This window comes from Nicotiana sylvestris, chromosome 3, assembly GCF_000393655.2.
Source record: "Nicotiana sylvestris chromosome 3, ASM39365v2, whole genome shotgun sequence".
In the NCBI taxonomy this organism is placed as follows: domain Eukaryota; kingdom Viridiplantae; phylum Streptophyta; class Magnoliopsida; order Solanales; family Solanaceae; genus Nicotiana; species Nicotiana sylvestris.
This window is the reverse complement of record NC_091059.1, coordinates 167,016,522-167,034,759: the sequence shown is the minus strand read 5'-3', so window position 1 is coordinate 167,034,759 and position 18,238 is coordinate 167,016,522. Positions and strand designations below refer to the sequence as shown.

Below are 18,238 nucleotides of genomic sequence, written 5' to 3'. Positions count from 1 at the left end.
AGGCCTCCATCATTTAGTAGGAGTGAGTCAGAGGATGCTAAGGATTTCATAGACCGATGCCAATAGATTATTTACATGGTGGATATTCTAGAGACTAGTGGAGTCTTATTTACCACTTTTCAACTATCAGGGGCAGCCTTTAGATGGTGGGTGGCACGTGTTCTCCATTCTCTTCTATGAGAAATTTGTTCCATAGACCCGCAGAGAGGAGTTGCATAGGAAGTTCTAGGAGGGCATGTCCGTGACCCATTATGAAATGAGATTTTTAGAGTTAGCTCATTACGTGATCTGGTTGGTCCATAGAGAGGGAGAGGATTAGGAGGTTTATTGATGGGCTCAACTATGGGTTGTGCTTTGTAATGACTCGGGAGATTGCCTTAGGTTCTAGATTTGACGAGGTGGTTGATATTGCTAGAGCCAGTCCGCAGTCAGGAGAGAGAGGATAGCGAGGCCAATAGGCCTCATGGTTTGGGTGGTTTTAGTGGTGTTTCTTCTGGAGGGTAGTTCCACCACAACATGGGTCGTCCTTATAAACCCACTCAGATGACTCGTCTGGTTTATCATGGTGCGTCAGCTAGCCATGGTTTGTACAGTGCTCGTCCGGGTCAATCATCTCTTAGTACCCTCCCAGCTCAGCGTTCATCTTGTACTCCATCAGTTCAGGGTTCATCTGTACTAGGTTCTTCTAGTAGCTATTCTAGCTCTCGAGGTTCGATTTAGTCTCCACCACCATCAGGAAGTTTCTTCGAGTGCGGGGAGATTAGACATGTGTAGAGGTAATGTCCTCATCATTTTGGAGGTTCAGTATAGTGGAGGGGTTAGGTTATGACTTCTGTACAAGTTACTTCACCACCCTCTCAGCCAACACGGGGTGGGGTTCAGGCAACTAGAGGTTGCCCTAGAGGGGGAGTCCAATTAGGTGGCAGTCAAGCATGATGCTATGCTTTCCTTGCTAGGCTAGAGGCCGTTTCTTCAGATGCAATGATCATAGATATTGTCTCGATATGCAACAAGGATGCTAATATATTATTTGACCCTGGTTCCACTTATTTGTATGTATCATCTTATTTTTCTCGTTATCTGGATTTGCCCATAAATCATTAGTTTCATTTGTTCATATATCTATGCTACTAGGCGATTCTATTATTGTGGACCATGCGCCTCGATCGTGTGTGGTGACTACTGGGGGATTAGATACACGAGTCGATCTCTTATTTCTTAATATGGTCGATTTCGATGTAATTTTGGGTATGAATTGGTTGCCCCCATGTCATGCTATTCTAGATTGTCACACAAAGATTATGACATTGACGATGCCGTGGTTACTTCGGATCAAGTGGAGAGGTTCTCTAGACTATGTTCCCAGTAGGGTGATTTCATATATGAAGGCCCAATAGATGGTTGGAAAGGGGTGTTTTTCATATTTGGATTTTGTGGGGGATGTTGGTGCTGATACTCCTACTATTGATTCTGTTCCAGTAGTGCGAGAATTTTCGGATGTATTTCCTATAGACCTGCTAGGCATGCCACTCGACATGGACATTGATTTTGGTATTAACTTGGTGCCGGAAACTCAGCCCATTTCCATTCCTTCGTATCGTATGTCGACAATAAAGTTGAAAAAATTGAAAAAGCAGCTCCAGGAGCTTCTTGATAAGGTGTTCATTAGGCCTAGTGTATCGCCCTAGGTTGTACCAGTTCTGTTTGTGAAGAAAAACGATGGTACTATCCATATATGCATTGAATATAGGCAGTTTAATAAAGTTACCATTAAGAACAAGTATCCTTTGCCGCACATTGATGACTTATTTGACCAACTTCAAGGATCTAGAGTGTTCTCTAAGATTGATTCGAGGTCTGGGTATCACTAGTTGAAGATTCGGGACTTAGATATTCTGAAGACGACATTCAGGACCAACTATGGTCACTATGAGTTCCTTGTAATGTCTTTTGGGGTGACCAATGCCTAACAACATCCATGCATCTGATGAACAGTGTGTTCCAACCATATCTTGATTCGTGTGTCATAGTATTTTTGATGATATCCCGGTGTACTCATATAGTCAGGAGGAGCATGAATAATATCCGAGGATTGTACTATAGAGGTTGAGAGAGAAGAAGCTTTATGCCAAGTTCTCCAAGTGTGAGTTTTGGCTCAGTTCGATGGTGTTCTTGGGGCACGTGGTATCTAGTGAGGGGATAAAGGTGGATCCAAAGAAGATTGAGGTGGTTTAGAGTTGGTCCAGACCATTTTCTGCTACTAAAATTTGGAGTTTTCTTGGCTGGCTGGATATTATTGTCGCTTTAAGGAGGGTTTCTTGTCCATTGTAGCACCTTTGACCAGGTTGACCCAGAAGAGTGCACCATTCAGGTAGTCGGATGAGTGTGAGGAGAGCTTTCAGAAGCTTAAGACTACCTTGACCACAATATCAGTTCTAGTTTTTCCTTCAGCTTTGGGTTCGTATACAGTATATTTTGATACTTCTCAGATTGGTGTTAGGCTTGTCTTGATGCAAGAGGGTAGAGTGATTGCTTATTCTTCACTCCAGTTGAAGCTTTATGAGAAGAACTACCCCGTTCATGATTTAGAGTTGTCTGTCATCATCCATACACTGAATATTTAGAGGTATTATCTCTATAGAGTGTCTTGTGAAGTATTTACAGATCATCAGAGTCTTTAGCACTTGTTCAAGCAAAAGAATCTAAATTTGAGGCCTTTGTGATGGCCAATACCTTGATTAGGAAGGTGGAGAGCATGGGTAGCCTTGCATTCATTCTTGTTGGTGAGTGACCGCTTGCATAAGATGTTCAGGCCTTGGCCAATCAATTTGTGAAGTTAGATGTTTTAGAGCCTAGTTGGGTTCTAGCTTGTATTATTTTTTGGTCTTCCTTATATGATCGTGTCAGTATGACGATCCCCATTTGCTTGTTCTTAAGGATACTATTTAGCACAATGATGCAAAGGAGGTTTCTAGTAGGGATGATGGGGGTGTTACATATGTAGGGTTGGATTTGTGTGCCCAATGTAGATGGGTTACGTGAGTTGACTCTTGAAGAGGCCAACATTTCATGGTATTCCATTCATACGGGTGCAACAAAGATATACCAGGACTTGAGGCATCACTATTGGTGAAGGAGGATTAATAAAGACATAGTGGAGTTTGTAGCTCGGTCCTCGAATTGTCAGCATGTGAAGTACGAGGATTAGAGGCCGGGAAATTTGCCTTAGAGGCTTGTGATTCCGGTGTGGAAATGAGAGCATATCACCATGGACTTTGTAGTTGGGCTCCCATAGATTTTGAAGAAGTTTGATGCTATTTGGGTAATTGTGGACCGGTTGATTAAGTCCGTATATTATATTCCAGTTGGGACTACCTATTCTTAGGAGCGGTTGGCTGAGATCTAGATCCAAGGGATTGTTTGCCTTCATGGTATGCCAGAGTCCATCATTTCAGTCAGGGCAGGTAGTTCACATCACATTTTTAGAGAGCAGTGTAGTGGGAGTTTGACACACGAGTTGAGTTGAGTATAGTATTCCACCCTTGGACGGACAGTTCGAACACGCCATTCAAATATTGGAGGATATGCTAAGCACTTGTGTCATGGACTTTGGGGGTTCTGGGGATCAGTTTCTGCCACTTACAGAGTTTGCCAACAATAAAAACTACCTATCGAGCATTAAAATGGCTCTTCATGAGGTCTTGTATGGGAGGCGATGTCAGACTCTGGTTTGTTGGTTTGAGCTGGGTGAGGCTAGGCTATTCGATACTGACTTGGTTTAGTATTCTTTGGAAAAGGTTAAGTTAATTTAGGTAGAAGAGTTAAGCCAATAGAAAGGTTTGTGATGCTACTTACATGGTGTGGGAGAAGCTATTTCTTATAATTTCATCTATGATGGGTGTTATGAGATTCGAGAAGAAGGGCAAGTTGAGTCCTCGGTATATTGACCCTTTTGAGGTACTTGAGAGGATTGAAGAGATGGCTTACAAGCTTGCATTGTCGCCTAATCTGTCTAGTGTTCATATAGTGTTTCATGTTTCCTTTCTCCGGAAGCATTTTGGCAATCCGTCTCATGTTTTGGACTTCAACACGGTTCAGCTAGATGGGGATTTAACTTATGATGTGGCCGGTGGCCATTTTGGATCGGTAGTTCGGAAGTTGAGGTCAAAGAACACAGCTTCAGTGAAAGTACAATGGAGAGGTCAGCCAGTCAAGAAGGCAACTTGGGAGACCAAGCGGGAGACGTAAAGCAAATATCCACACCTATTTGAGACTCCAGGTATGATTCTAGACCCTTCGAGGACGAATATTTGTTTAAGAGGGGATAATGTAAGGATTTGGCCGGTCGTTTTGAGTATTATAGCCCTGTTCCCCCTATTTATTGCTTATTCTATGCCTATTTATTGTTATGTGACTTACCGGGGTGGTTGATTTAGTTTCGGGTATGTTTCAGAATGAGTTGGAACACTTAGTCCCAAGATTAGAAGCCTAAGTTGAAAGAGTTCACCGGATGTTCATTTATGTGTAAATGACTCTGGAATTGAGTTTTGAAGGTTCCGATAGCACCGTATGGTAACTTTGGACTTATGAGTGTCTCCATATATTGATTTGGAGGTCTATAGGTGATTTTGGCTTGAATTGGCAAAAGTTGGAAAGATTGCAATTTGGAGAGTTGAGAGGTTTGACCGAGAGTTGACTTTGTGGTTACGAGACTCGGATTTTGGTTTTGAAAGTTGGAATAGGTCCGATGTGTCATTTATGACATGTGCAATAGGTCCGCTGTGTCATTTATTAGGCTTGAATTGGGGTGCGATTCATGTTTTAGATGCGATGTGAGGCTTCGACTTAGTTCGTAGGATATTTTGGAATGTGTTGGTATATTTGGATAGGGTTCCAGGGGCCTCGGGAGTGATTCAGATTGAAATCGGAATGAGTTTGGACTTGGGGTGGGGAAGGGGGGGGGGAGGATGCTAAAGTTCTTCTGATCTAGTGCGATCGCACCTGTAAAGGATTTGGTCGCAGGTGTGAGATCGCACAAGCGAGTTTGGTCCGCATCTGCTGCAGATGCAGAAAGAGGAGCGCATGTGCGATTTGGACGAGGGGCAGCAGTTTCCACATAAGTGAAGAGGAGGTTGCTGGTGCGACTCCGTAGAAGCAGAACCTTGTGCGCAGAAGCAAATGCAGGGGAGTTCATAGAAAGCGCAAAATCAAAATTTTTGTTCCTACCTACGGAACCGCAGATACGGTTAAGTGAACCGCAGGTGCAAAAGCTCTAGCAGTGTATTAAATTTGAAGGGTTTCGAAATTTCTTCGTTTTTGAACTTTTCAAGCTCTGTTGGAGGTGATTTGTGAGAGGTGTTTAACTAGACTTCATGAGATAAGCAACTTTTGGTCAATTTTATCTACTAATATAGAATACCCATTGAATTTCCCATCTAGATTATGTGTTTTAAGGTGGAATTTGGGAAATTTTGGACTAGGAATTTGAGATTAATATTTAGAGATTTAAGTAATGATTTGATGTCGGAATTGAGTAGTTTTGGTATGGTTGGACTCGTTATTGAATGGGTGTTTGAATTTTGTTAATTTTGTCGGATTCTAAGACGTGGGCCCAGGGTTGAGTTTCGGGTTGGCTTTTTGACTTTTTTAAAGAATCTAGCTTTATCATATGGAATTAATTCATATATCTTGTGTTGATTGTACTAAATTATTTGTGGCTAGATTTGAGTCGTTCAGAGGCAGATGCGCGAGGCAAGGGCTTATTGGAGTAGAGATTTGCGCGGTTTGAGGTAAGTAACACTTCTAAAATTGGTTCTAAGGGTATAAATACTTGGAATACGTGTTATGTGGATGGTGTTGAGGTGACACACATGCTAGATGACGGGCGTGTGGGGGTATGTACCATGGTAATTGTGACCCTATTGATTTCGTAGTACTGTGTAGTTATCAAACCTTGTTGCTATTCATGTAATTCCTAGTTGTTAGAGTAATTGAGCTACACCTCATGTTAGAAATCATGCGGTAGACTATATGCTTAGTTTGTTGGGACCCACGGAGGTTACTTTTTTTGTTGAATTATTTGCTTAAATTGCAATTATGTACTTAGTCACCTCTAACATTTGCATATCATATCTTGGTTTCTGTTTCCATTTATTATTACATCATATTATCATTGTTTGGTCTGATTGTCATGAGATTTGAGAGCCCGAGAGACTGGAGAGATTGATGATTGAGTGAGGTCAAGGGCCTGATTGTGAGTGATATTTATGGGATCGGGTTGTACGTCACAACATGCTTTATTGATTCATGCCATGATTGGCTTATATTAGTGCTTGGGCAGGATCTGCCCCTCCGGAATCTGACATACCAGTGGTGAGAACAAGTATCTACTGAGTGCGAGTGACGAGTGATTGAGAGTGCCGAGTGATTGAGAGTATTGAGTGATTGGGAGCACTGAGTAATTGAGCATGCTGAGTGAGGTTGAATACTCCGAGAGTATGTGTATGACTTTAGTACTATGTTGCATTACAATTGACATGCATATTTGACATGTAAACATAAAGATGTAACATTCCTCATATTAGTCATACTTGGCATATATTATCCGTGTTGAGATCAAACTGTTAATTACTTGGAAGCATGTCCACATTTCTGAACTATCTACAAACTGATTATTGGATTTCTCTTTGAGTTATTACTATTATTATATGGATTTGGACTGTACCTATCTGAGCTAGTCTCTGCTTTCAGCTCAAGGCTAGTCCTGTTACTTATTGAGTACACTGGGTCGGTTGTACTCATACTACACTCTGCACTTTGTGTGCAGATCCAGGTACTTCTGAGCACACCGGTTGCTAGGTTTGGAGCTTTATCTGCCTGGAAACTTTTGAGGTAGCTTCTTTGGCATCTGCAGATCTACTCTCCTTTTCTTTTATTTAGCACTATTCTATTTTTCCAGACAATTGTATTTGAAGTCTTGACTGTATTGTCATTTAGATGCTCATGTAATCAATGACATTCGGATTTTTGAGATTTTGTATTTGTGTTGCAGTATTTCAATCGATTATTTATGAGAGTTATTATTGTTAAACCTGCTTCATCTTGTTTTCAATTTAAAAATGCATAGTTATTTGTGGTTGTCGGATTTCCTAGTACTGTGATAGACACCTTCACGACATGTTGTGTTTTGGGTCGTGACAAATATTCTTTTGAAATCAAAATCTGGTTTTAAATTTGTCGCTATTGTTTTGGTTTTTAGAATTTTTTTCTAGGACATATACTGGCTCAACTTATAGTACATTTCATGCAATAACTAGTGAAATTCGGGGGGAAATGTAGCACTCATAGAAATAAGTTGGGAAGATAATAAATTTCTTAATTTTTTATGTATAACTTTCTTTTAAAAGTCAAATATTTAATTTATATTAATCTCCACCATAAAATATATTCCAAAATATTGAAACTAAGTTTCCTAGCTTACCACTTCATCTTCTATTATACATCTTATTTACACAACTCTCCTTATAAAATGTAAAGTTTCTCCCCTTCTGAGTAGAAGAGATAGTCGCGATCTTAAGCAATTAAGCGCGCACGCTCTCTCTCACCATTTATTTTTGGAAAATTTAATGTTTCATGTAGTTTCTGAAACAGTTCATTAGTGTGCTAGAAAACACTAAAAGAACGAAAGCTTGTTTGAAAAAGAAACCACAACCTAATGGATGTCCTTGAATTTTCTCTCTCCCTCTTCATTATCATCATGTGTTTTACTTATTCTACATGGTGGTACCTTAGTAATAGATGTTGGAAATCAAGCTCAGTGACAACAAATTGGCCTCTCCTTGGAATGTTACCTGGACTTACCCGAAATGCTCATCGTGTCCTTGAAAATGCAGTTGATGTTCTTGTAGAAACTAAGGGCACAAGTAAGTTCCCTGGTCCTGTTCTTGCCAACACGAACATATTAATTACTAGTGATCCTGCAGATATTCACCACATCCTTAGTAGAAATTTCTTAAACTATTCAAAGGGGCTTGTGTTCCATAAGATTTTAGACATATTGGGAATTGGGAACTTGAATTGCGTACGTGTTTAGAGTGTTGTGCGAACTGATATCAACTGTATCCACGTTCTACATTCCCTCAAAGTTTATGGGTGGTACACCGACCCCTATACCGCTATTTTCTCCAAGACCTTCACTGTCATGAGCAGGTGCATTTTGTGTGCTAGACATGGTTAAGCCTGAATCAAAGAATCTTTGACAAGAAAAAGTGTAAAGAACAATGTATGTTATAAGAAAACTAGCACTAAAATAATCACTATTACCTTTAGCCCTATGGTGAGCGCCAAACTGTTTACCTTGAAAATGGGTTAACAATTAAATATGATTTGTGGTTTTAAAGATATGTGATTTATTCTAATACAAGTGAATATACAAGTAATATTACGTTTAAGAAAGAAGAATTGATGAACCAAACCAGTGTCACTATAACAACGAGGACCTCGAGCTTGACTTTGTTGGGGGCCTCGAGGTCAGCTAAGAGAAATGAAGTATGAATAATAAACAACAAAACTGAAGAACACTTATTGAGCACGTTAAGCAAGAAAAGCAGAGTAGAATATTCTATTGTAGCGAATACTGTGAGATATCCTTACAAAATGATTGGGGTCCCTTTTGTATAGGAGGAGAAAACCCCAATATAGTACATTCCTAATTGTAGTGAAGATTTCTATTGGTATAGGTGTACAATAACCTAGTACGGACCTATACTATTTCGTACAAATCTTATCCCTTAATTTATGACCTGACCCACATGTCCTTGAGAAATCCCTCTCTTTCTTGAGTGCCTTCGAGATTGTACTGCCCTCGATATCGGTCGTGACATGCCTTTGATTCGTTCCTCAAGGTGTGTGTCCCTCAGTCGAGTGCGACCCTTAATTTGAGTCGCCCGAACTCAAACTCATAGCCTAATTCAAGACTTTGAAATCGGGCTACTTAATTTTGACCGTATATACATAGTCCCCGCATTTCTTAGAATAAGATGATAAGAAACGATTTGAACTTTGACCTTCCCGAGCCTCTCATGATGACGTTATGCTCGTGACGTAGGCGCTTGAAGTGATCAGAAATATCATGTTAGCATGCTTCACCAAAACATCAAATACGTTTCTGCTTTTGTCGGTCACTTGCGCTGGCGGTTCCGTCGTCGGCTTTCTATAAATAAGGGGTTACTTGGCTGAACAAAAGCTACACTCATTCCTTCTTCATCTACTTTTAGCTCTTTCCTTTCTTTATCTCTTCCTCTAATCACCTATTTCTGTGGTTCAAATCTGTGACCAAAAGGTCACACGACAACAAATTTACCAGCCATGCCAATAGTTCCTTTTTCAAAACTTTGGCTTGAGACAACGAGAGAAGGGCACCAAATCCTTCCCGTGTTAGAGGATATGCGAACTTTGCACTACTGCTCATCTCTCTTAACTTCAACATGGGGTGGCGTTTCGTTTTTTTTGCTTTCTGTGGAATGAGGTGGCACTATTATCTACTAACTTTTGCATCCCACACCGGAACAGAGTTCCGAGGATGAACACTCTTGGATTGTTGCTCGTGTATCTTGCAACCCCTTTTGGTTTTTTCCTTTTGTTTGTTCTTTCTTAATATATTATGGCACAGAATTTCAATAGAATGCTCAATCTTGGCTACCGGAGATATAATTGCATTTATCGACGGCCATCTTCCAAACGCTTCCAAAAGTCGGAAATGGTGCCCCCGAGAAGAGGATTTTCAAAGATACTGCTCTCAAGGTCGTGGCCTTAAAAGTGGATTAGGACCTTAGGCTTTTGTTTTTTGCTTCTTTGTTCCTATGTAAGTATCCTTTGTGGGTGCCATAGTTATAATTTGTAATTATTTCTTGGAAGTATAAAAAGATCTTTTTGTATCCCATGCTGAATTTTATTTTGTCTTTATTCGTAAAAGACTCGATTTTATGATTTTAAGACTATCCCAAATATCAAGCTTAGAACAAAATAAACCCTTAGGTTTTTAATTGATCAATACAATACACCTCAAGGTTTTCGTTAACCCTCGAGCTGAACTTGAATGTGAACTCGGAACGTCTGGATTCTCAAGCCCGAGTTAGGTGAGAGCAAGATCTCAAGATGAAGTAAATCTTTAAATATCCTTGCAATCCCCGAGTAGGAAACTTCTCCACCTCGGGTAGCCCTTAGGAGTATACAGTCGAGCGGGCATTTGCTCGAACTTGTAATAAGGATAACTCTTAGGCCTTTTCATAGTCTTCGAGTGAGTGATTCCTCAAACTCGGATAGCCCTTGGGCTTAGTGATCGAATGGATACCCTGCTTGAATTCGACTTATAGGCTGCCCTTTATGATTTATGATGAATTAATCCTTGATGCCTTGGTCTTGATCCAAATATCATAACGTCATCGGTTGAAGCGATTGAAAAGTTGCTTTTTGTACTATTCCCAAAATCATTAATTAGAGGCGGCTGACAGTCGACCTTTTGGCTTCCTCAGCACGCTTAAATGACCTTTATAAATAGACAGATTCCACAACCTTACAAACTTTATTCCCATATTGTTTTCAAAGTCTCATTACCCTTTCTTCAATCCCTTTGAGCTCTCCCTTCTCTTCACTATCAACACTTTTCTTTTTCTTGGATCTTCTGTATTGCGATGGCTAAAACCTCTAAACCGATTTCCCAAAAGGAAAAAGCTTCATCATCTTCTCGATCAACTAAGGGTAAACCGATGGTGCCTCCTTGTATCGAGGAGTGTATTCCCCTACCATGTGAAATAACATCCAATTTTATAATCGAGAAACCTGTTTCAACACCAGGCCGCTATGAGCCCATGTATCGATATGTTTGTCTGGTGACCAAGGCCGAGCTCAAGCAAGTAAAGGAGGATTGTAAATGTGACGATAAAAAAATAGTGATTCCTTCCTCCGAGGAGGACATCATCACGTATAAAGCGGGGTACCTGAGCGTATACACCTACCCATTTATGTTGGGCCCTGCAATTCCGACTCAAGGTCCCATAGATCCAGTTATTCTTGACTTTTTCCAATGATACCGAGTGATACTTAGCCAGATCTACCCCTCATTCTGGAAAATCATTTACTTAATCAGGTTATTTTGGAGCTAAATCGAGGGGATGTCCTTTACCCTCGATCAACTTATCAGACTGTACAGTCCCCGACTTTATCGTGGGGGCTTGATAAAATTGCAATGCCGGTCCTTAAAATCTCTCTTTGCTAGTATCGATGAGGATAAATACTGTGGGTGGATGAGACAGTTTATTCGAGTCAGGACCTCTGATCTGATTCTTACCGATTGGATACAGCTCCTCGAGGAGTGGAACATGAAACGTGAGTACGCAACAAGTTTACACCCTGATTTCTTTTCTTTTTATATTTTCATTGGTCTATCCCCTTTACGATGGTGCAGCTACTGCTTGGTTTACTGAAGGGTTCCCAAACCTCGAGGGCTGGGTCTAAAGGTTGGCCTCTGCCTCCTCTTACTTAGAGCGTTACTGGCGAGATCTGGCTAAGGGTCGATGGGAGGCCAAAACCATGGTGAGCTCTTTCGTTAGTTTTCTTGTGCTTCTGCTACAGGATATTGACCTCAGTTTCATGTAGGTCTTGGAGACGCCGTTGATTTTCTTTCGGCCCCGACTGATGAAGTGGAGGTTCCGAAGCCTTCCAAAGAAAGGAAAAGAAGAAGAAAGACATCTGAAAATCCCCCAAAGCCAAAGAAGAGTGTATTGGCCTTATCTCCGTAAATAGACCAACGCCTTCAGGATCAGGAAGAAGAAGATGATAACTTCCTATTGGTAACCCACGATAAAAGAAAAAATATCGGTGTTTTAGAGCTCATTGAGCCAGTGGCGGTTGATGTGGCTCAACCCAGAGCTGAAGAAATTTCCGAGTGGATTTCAAACAAAGTCCCCGAACCATTATTCAAAAAGAAGGTACCTCGCATAGGAGATCATTTGGAGGGCGTGGCTGAACAACCTAATCTCGAGCCTCTTTAGATAAGAGAAAATTCCTCAAGTGGGTCACTTGGGGTGATCAATGTGGATGATTCGCCTCCTGGCCCCGAGTTTGGGACAAGTTCGAGATGACCATAATATGAGGTCTTTTGAAGTGGAAGCAAGCCACGAAGGGCATGACATATTTCGAGAATGTCTCGCAGGGCTTGAAGATTGTCCCGACCCCGATGCCTCTTTCATTTTTGATGAGGCTCGTAGCCTCTTTAAACAAGTGAGTTTTCTGTTTTTTATGCCTACGCCTTTGCTTTTAGCTATTCTGAATCCATCTTTTTTCCTTTTTCATGAAGGCTGTGGTGCTCCATAAAAGGGCATTTTTCAAGTCCCAAGCTGATCTTGCTCGATGCAAGGCTGAGCTTAAGAAGACTTTGAAGTAGAGGGACGTCGTCAAAGCCCTCTATGCTAAGAAAGAGATGGAGATCTATGATCTTCGAGTTGAGCTGATGCAGGCATGCCAAGGTCGAGCCGAGTATGTTGAGAAGGTAACATAGCCCTTGATGGTCTGTTACGTACCTGTTTGTTTTAGCAAGTGGCAATTTTAATTTTGCAGTTTCATCAGAAGGCCGACTTGGAGGTACAACTTCGGGAGGAGCTTAAGATGAAAAAAGCTGAGACCCTGGGTTAGAGGCAAGGAGTGGACAATCATGCCTCTAAAAAGGAAACTCTAAGAGAGCAGTTGGCTTTTCTTGAACACCAGCTTCGAGTTATGAAGGAGGAAAGCCTAGCTCGGGGCCTCGAAATTAAGGAGCTTAAAGCCAGATTTGCTGCCGAGCTGGCCAAGGACAAATCTGATGCTGTAGAAATTATGGCTTTGTGTCAAGCTGATACCGAAGCAGCTAATGCTTGGGCAAGGGAGATCATTTTTACTGAAGAGGCTAAGTTATCAAGTACCATGCTAGGTGACAACCCCAGAGGATGACCCTTGAGGAGATTCATGCCCGCAGCTTCAATCTTTCAGCCGACATTGAAGCGAAGAAGATTTTGGAAGAAGAGGCGGCCGATATGCTTTCCGATGAGGATGATTCAGCCGGTGTCTCTGAGAGTGAAGGAGACGGGGATGAACTACCCAATGGTGAGGCTCTTGAATATGCGACCCCTGAAAATGCAGTTTCTAAGGATGTGACCCTGAAGAAGTTTTAGGTTACTTTATTTTGTTTCCTTGTAAGCCTCCCTTGTGTAAATATTTCTTGTAATCATCTTTTAGAAAAAACGAGGGGAACTTTTATCTTGTCTTTGGTTTGTGCTGGATTTAACATTGTCTTTATTTATGGAAGACTTCGTTTGAATGATTAGACTGAGGATTGGTTTAGGGTTCGAGGTGTTACAAACCCTTAGATCTTTATTGATAGATACAATAATCTTCGAGCTGAGTTTGAAATGATCTGATGTAAGCTCGGGCTATCGTGAACCTTAAATTCTGATCAAAGTGAGAGCAGAGTCTCGAACTATATGCTTCTGGCTCTTAAGCCTTTTGAAGTTGGCCTTTGGGCTCTTATATATCAGGACTTAGGCTCTTTTAAGATTGGCTCTTAGGCTCTTTAAGTTGGGTCGTTTCAACCTTTAAAATGGCTATGTAATTTTTCCTTCATTGTGGCTAAAAGACTTGGTGAAATATTAGTTATGCCTTAACATGTGTTTTTGTACCCGTTGGGTTTTTTGAAGGCTCGGTGTATCAGAACCATATTAGTCATTTTGTTTGCGTAAGCATAATCGAATACCTCTAAAGGTTTTCCTGAAGGCTGGTGTTATCGAAGCCTTTGGATCATTGGAGGGCCAATTTATCGGAGCCCTTAGGTTTTTTGGGGGATGAATTTATCAAAGCCCTTCATATTCTGCTTTTGCCGAGGGTAGCCTGATTTAACCGATTTTTTTAATAGTTGAAGGCTTTTAATTTATATCATAAGTCGGACGTCTCCGAACTGCATTATTTTGACCGTATCCTTTATACAACCGTAGTCTTTAGGGTGGCCATAGCCTTTGGGTACGTCACTTGGACTTGTTTCCCGATAACTTTCCGATGTAGTCCTCGAGAATATTGGCCGTGACTTTTGTTTCGAGGGGGTGCCTCTTTGAGGTCTTATAAATCTAAATTTTCGATGACAGTTTCCGAGTATTCGGGGTGTTGCTATGCTTTGGCTCTTAAGCCGTTGCCATAGGATGTAGAGTTCATGTAACGGTAGACTTCTTTGAAACACTATGTGTTTTATATATTAACTAAATTGGTACATGTGTACATGATTTTCTATTGGGGATTGTCTACTATATGGACATGGTTCTTCTGACCGTTTGGCCCATTACAAAGTTCCTATCGAGGTTCTCTTAAGCATGAAGTATTTTCCTTGAAAATATCACCTCCTACTGTAATACCCCCTTGTATTTGGGGTTGATTGAAAAAGAAATCCTAGATATTGTTGAGTTTTCCTTAGGCAACGAATAGTTGTTGCCTCGTTAAAAACCTTGCCGGAAAACCCATTTGGAAAAAAATCCGAGCCAAGGAAAAAAGAGTGCAACGCATGATTTAAAGCCTATGACCTTCGTGTAAGAAGGGGTGTCTTCGGGATTGCGAGCCTTTGAAAGCTTTTATCATCGCGAGCTTGTAATATCCTTTACCAACGACTCCAAGGTCTTACTATCCATGATCATGGTATCTTCGAGAGCCTTGACTGATCGAAGATGATTCTTAATGCCTCGATTTGACAAAACGAGGTCGAGAAACTTATTCATGCAAACCCCGAAGGCATGTTTCTCTAGGTTGAGTTTCGTGTCGCGTCGCCCAGAAACGTTAACTGCCTCCTGCAAATGAATTAAAATGGTTCTCTGTGCACAAGGACATAATTAGTCATATCATCAATATAGGCTTTCATTATTTTATCTGTTTGTTCTTCATACATCCTATTGACTGGATGATGCTACGAAGTTTTTCGAACTGGGGGCCAAGCAATGCAATCTATATCATCAATAATAAACTAAATGAGTTTTTTCCTGAGTTTGGGGGTTAATCCCGTTCCCAGGTGTACCTTTTTGAGCCGTTGACTTGGTAGGATCGGGCTTCTCGGGGACAATGGAGGTCCGAGGAGATAGGAGCTAGGAGCTAGGAAGTTCCCCTCTTCACCCTCGGTTACCTATTTATCCTTCCTCCATCCAGACTTGGAGCTGTGATTGCTACTGTTACGCCCCACAATACTACATCGATATTACGTTCTGCAGTTGTTGATACCCAATTTTCCCTATGTATTTTAAATATGCATAAATACCTTCAAAATAGTATATATATATATATATATATATATATATATATATATATATATATATATATATATATATATATATAAGCTATATACAAGGTTTTTATAATTTTTCCCAAAATTTTAAGGGTTTAAGTTGATTTATTTTCTCCCCTTTTATTCATAAAATACCCAATAATTATTTCCAAAATTATTTTTATGATAATATATTTATTTTATTTCTATAATTATGCCAAAATATGGCTAATATAATTTTCATGCATTTTTATAATTACTTTTAGTATTTTTTTAAGCTAAATTGTATATAATTGCAATGTTAGCCCATTTTAAGATATAATTATATTTTATATACGTAAAATCGGTCCCTATATTTTTAAAATATTAATTATATATTTTAAATAATTTTAGTAAATTAAATTATTATCCAGAAATAACTTATTATTTATTAAAATTAAAATAGGGAAAACTGGCTATTTAAATAATAGCCAGATTTGGCTTTCAAATGTAGCCCAAATCGGACCCCTCCCCAGCCCAATTTTCTATTACATAACCCGACCCAGACCCTATAAAACCTTACCCAAACCCGGAACCCACCTACCCAGTTGAATCCTTACCGTTGATCTCCTAGATCAACAGTCCGCACACACCATTTCCTTTTTAATTCCTAAATGACCCCCTAATCCTACTCATTTCCAACCCCCCGCCGCCTTCAGATGCTCTCGACTCTCTTCTCTCTCAACCTAACCCTAATCGTTCTTCAACCACCGCCTCCTTCTTCGGTCATCTTGGACGACTACCTTTCAACCCCAAGCCTCCAATGGTCACTCCACTGCCTTGCTCATCATTTCTAAGGCCTTTAAGGGTCCTGGGCCATGCCGATTTAGATTAAGGGTTTCTGTTTCTGTTACTCATGGATTCTTTGGTGTAATTTTGGGCAAAATCACACCTTGTATGTTGCGATCGGTGTAGTTTACAACATGTTCTTTTGATTTCTATTTGGGTTTACTTTGAAACCCTAACTCTCGTTTGAATCTCTCAGATCTGTGCTAATTTTATGCTCTAAGTCTGTTTCTTCCTATGTTTTGGAATATTCTCGAACGTCTTCTGAAAGATCCTCAACTTCAAACTATTTTACTTTCTTTAAAAAATTAGGGTTCATCAGAAATTCTTCTACACTTGTTTTAACCGAATTTCTTTATGATTAAACCTCTTTCCTTGCTAGTTTTGACTGATCTTATGTTCATACTACTTTTTAACTCAACTTTGTTAAAAAGCCCTAATTTTTTAAGACCTTCTTTGTTTTGTTCTACGTGTTAGCATGATTACTTGATCTTGTTAAAGTTTTTGCTAGTTACTATGCTTCGAATGGGTTTTTCTACTGAGTTTTTAGCTTATTTGTATCACCTATATGTGATTGTTATTCATCTTGATTTGTTCATCTCTTGCTTCCTTCTGTGGATATGGCTGACTTTGCTTGTTTGCTAGGTTTGTTCGTTCTTCTCTATTTATATGTTGCAATATAGAATCATGAACCTCTCTTGATTTGATTCTGATTTCCTTAATTGATGTTTGATTGCAAGATTTTCTTTCAAAACCCTAAAGTTCTACTCATTTGTTTAAATTGACTGACCCCATTTCCTTATCTGCTATGGCACTTCATTCTTACTGAATCCTTTCTTTAATTGGTATATTATGTACTTAGACTCAATCATATGCTCTATACTTTTACTACCCCTTATATGGTAAAAATCAGTCTTTCTCAACTGATTTTCTTTCCTTGATTATCCTTGTTGGTATCCGTTTAAGCTGTGATTCCTTGATAAAAGGGGAGTACTTGTATTAATTGGATTCTAATTGTGATTACTTCCATAATTGTCCTGAACCTTTACTTGTTACCTTATTTTCTGCCTATTTTCAAAACTGTAAATACCCTAAGTTTTTCATTAACACAGATATGAACACTTGGTTTTCAAAACTACCTCTCTTACTAAAAATCTTGGCTCTCTCTCTCTCTCTCTCTCTCTCTTGTGCTATTTGCTACTATTACCGGCTGTAAACCAAGGCTAATCATCTGTGCTCTATTGTTCTTTCATTCTTCTTACTTCTCTCTTCGCTGGTATGTCCTAATTTTAATTTAAAGCCTCCGTAACAACATGCTTCTCTTATTGTTTCAGTTTCTCTTATTTCTAGTCTACTTCTACTTGTGGTTCTGTTGTGAAACTTGTAGTTGTTACATTATCAGCATGTTATTATGTCTCCCTTCCTTTTAGATTAATGTATTCCCTTAGGTATGTTTCAAATCATGCCTTGTCAATTGTCTTTTACTTACTGTGTACTTACCATTTTATGAATCCCCAAATCCCTATCCACCTCTGTGTGTTTGTGTTCTTCCTAACTGGTTTATGATTATGCAGTGTCAACTATTTTTGAGCATGTCCAAACCAGTCCTAAGACCCTTGCTGGGTTATGTTTGTAGTTAAATTTCTATGTGTCCCAAACCCCTTGACCCCTGTGTGACTACTGAATTCATTTGGATTCTGTAAACTAGTTGTGTGTGATCCTATCTTAAGGTGTTTATGCTTTGTTTACTACTCCAACCTCTTTTTCAAACAATCTCTGTTGCTTTATTAATTGCTTTCAAAACAGACTTTCTAATCCTTTCTTTAATAAACCTCTTTCAACTTGTGTCCTCTGCTTTCACTTCACTCTTAGTCAATAAGTTCTGCCCCCTCTAGTATGTGCACTGCCTTGGGATACTCTTGAGAGGGTTAGGACCTCTACCTATAGGTAGTTCTGGACGTACCCCTAAGGTTTAGAAAGGCAAAACTCTAAAGCGACAGTCAAAACATTTAGGACTTTCACACATAATGGGAGAAAATAAGAGGCTCATAGTTTCCTCCTCAAGTAAACATACAAGTAGCACGACTC

At 39.9% G+C, this 18,238-nt stretch overlaps 1 protein-coding gene across 1 annotated transcript; it reads left to right on the top strand.

The window, feature by feature from the left end:
• The first annotated feature begins 3,894 nt into the window (after positions 1-3,894).
• On the top strand, positions 3,895-12,442 carry LOC138888315 (uncharacterized). Its single transcript, XM_070170161.1, has 2 exons — positions 3,895-4,218; positions 12,356-12,442. Exons 1-2 carry the CDS (start codon positions 3,895-3,897, stop codon positions 12,440-12,442), a joined length of 411 nt encoding a protein of 136 aa, XP_070026262.1.
• The last annotated feature ends 5,796 nt before the right edge of the window (positions 12,443-18,238 follow it).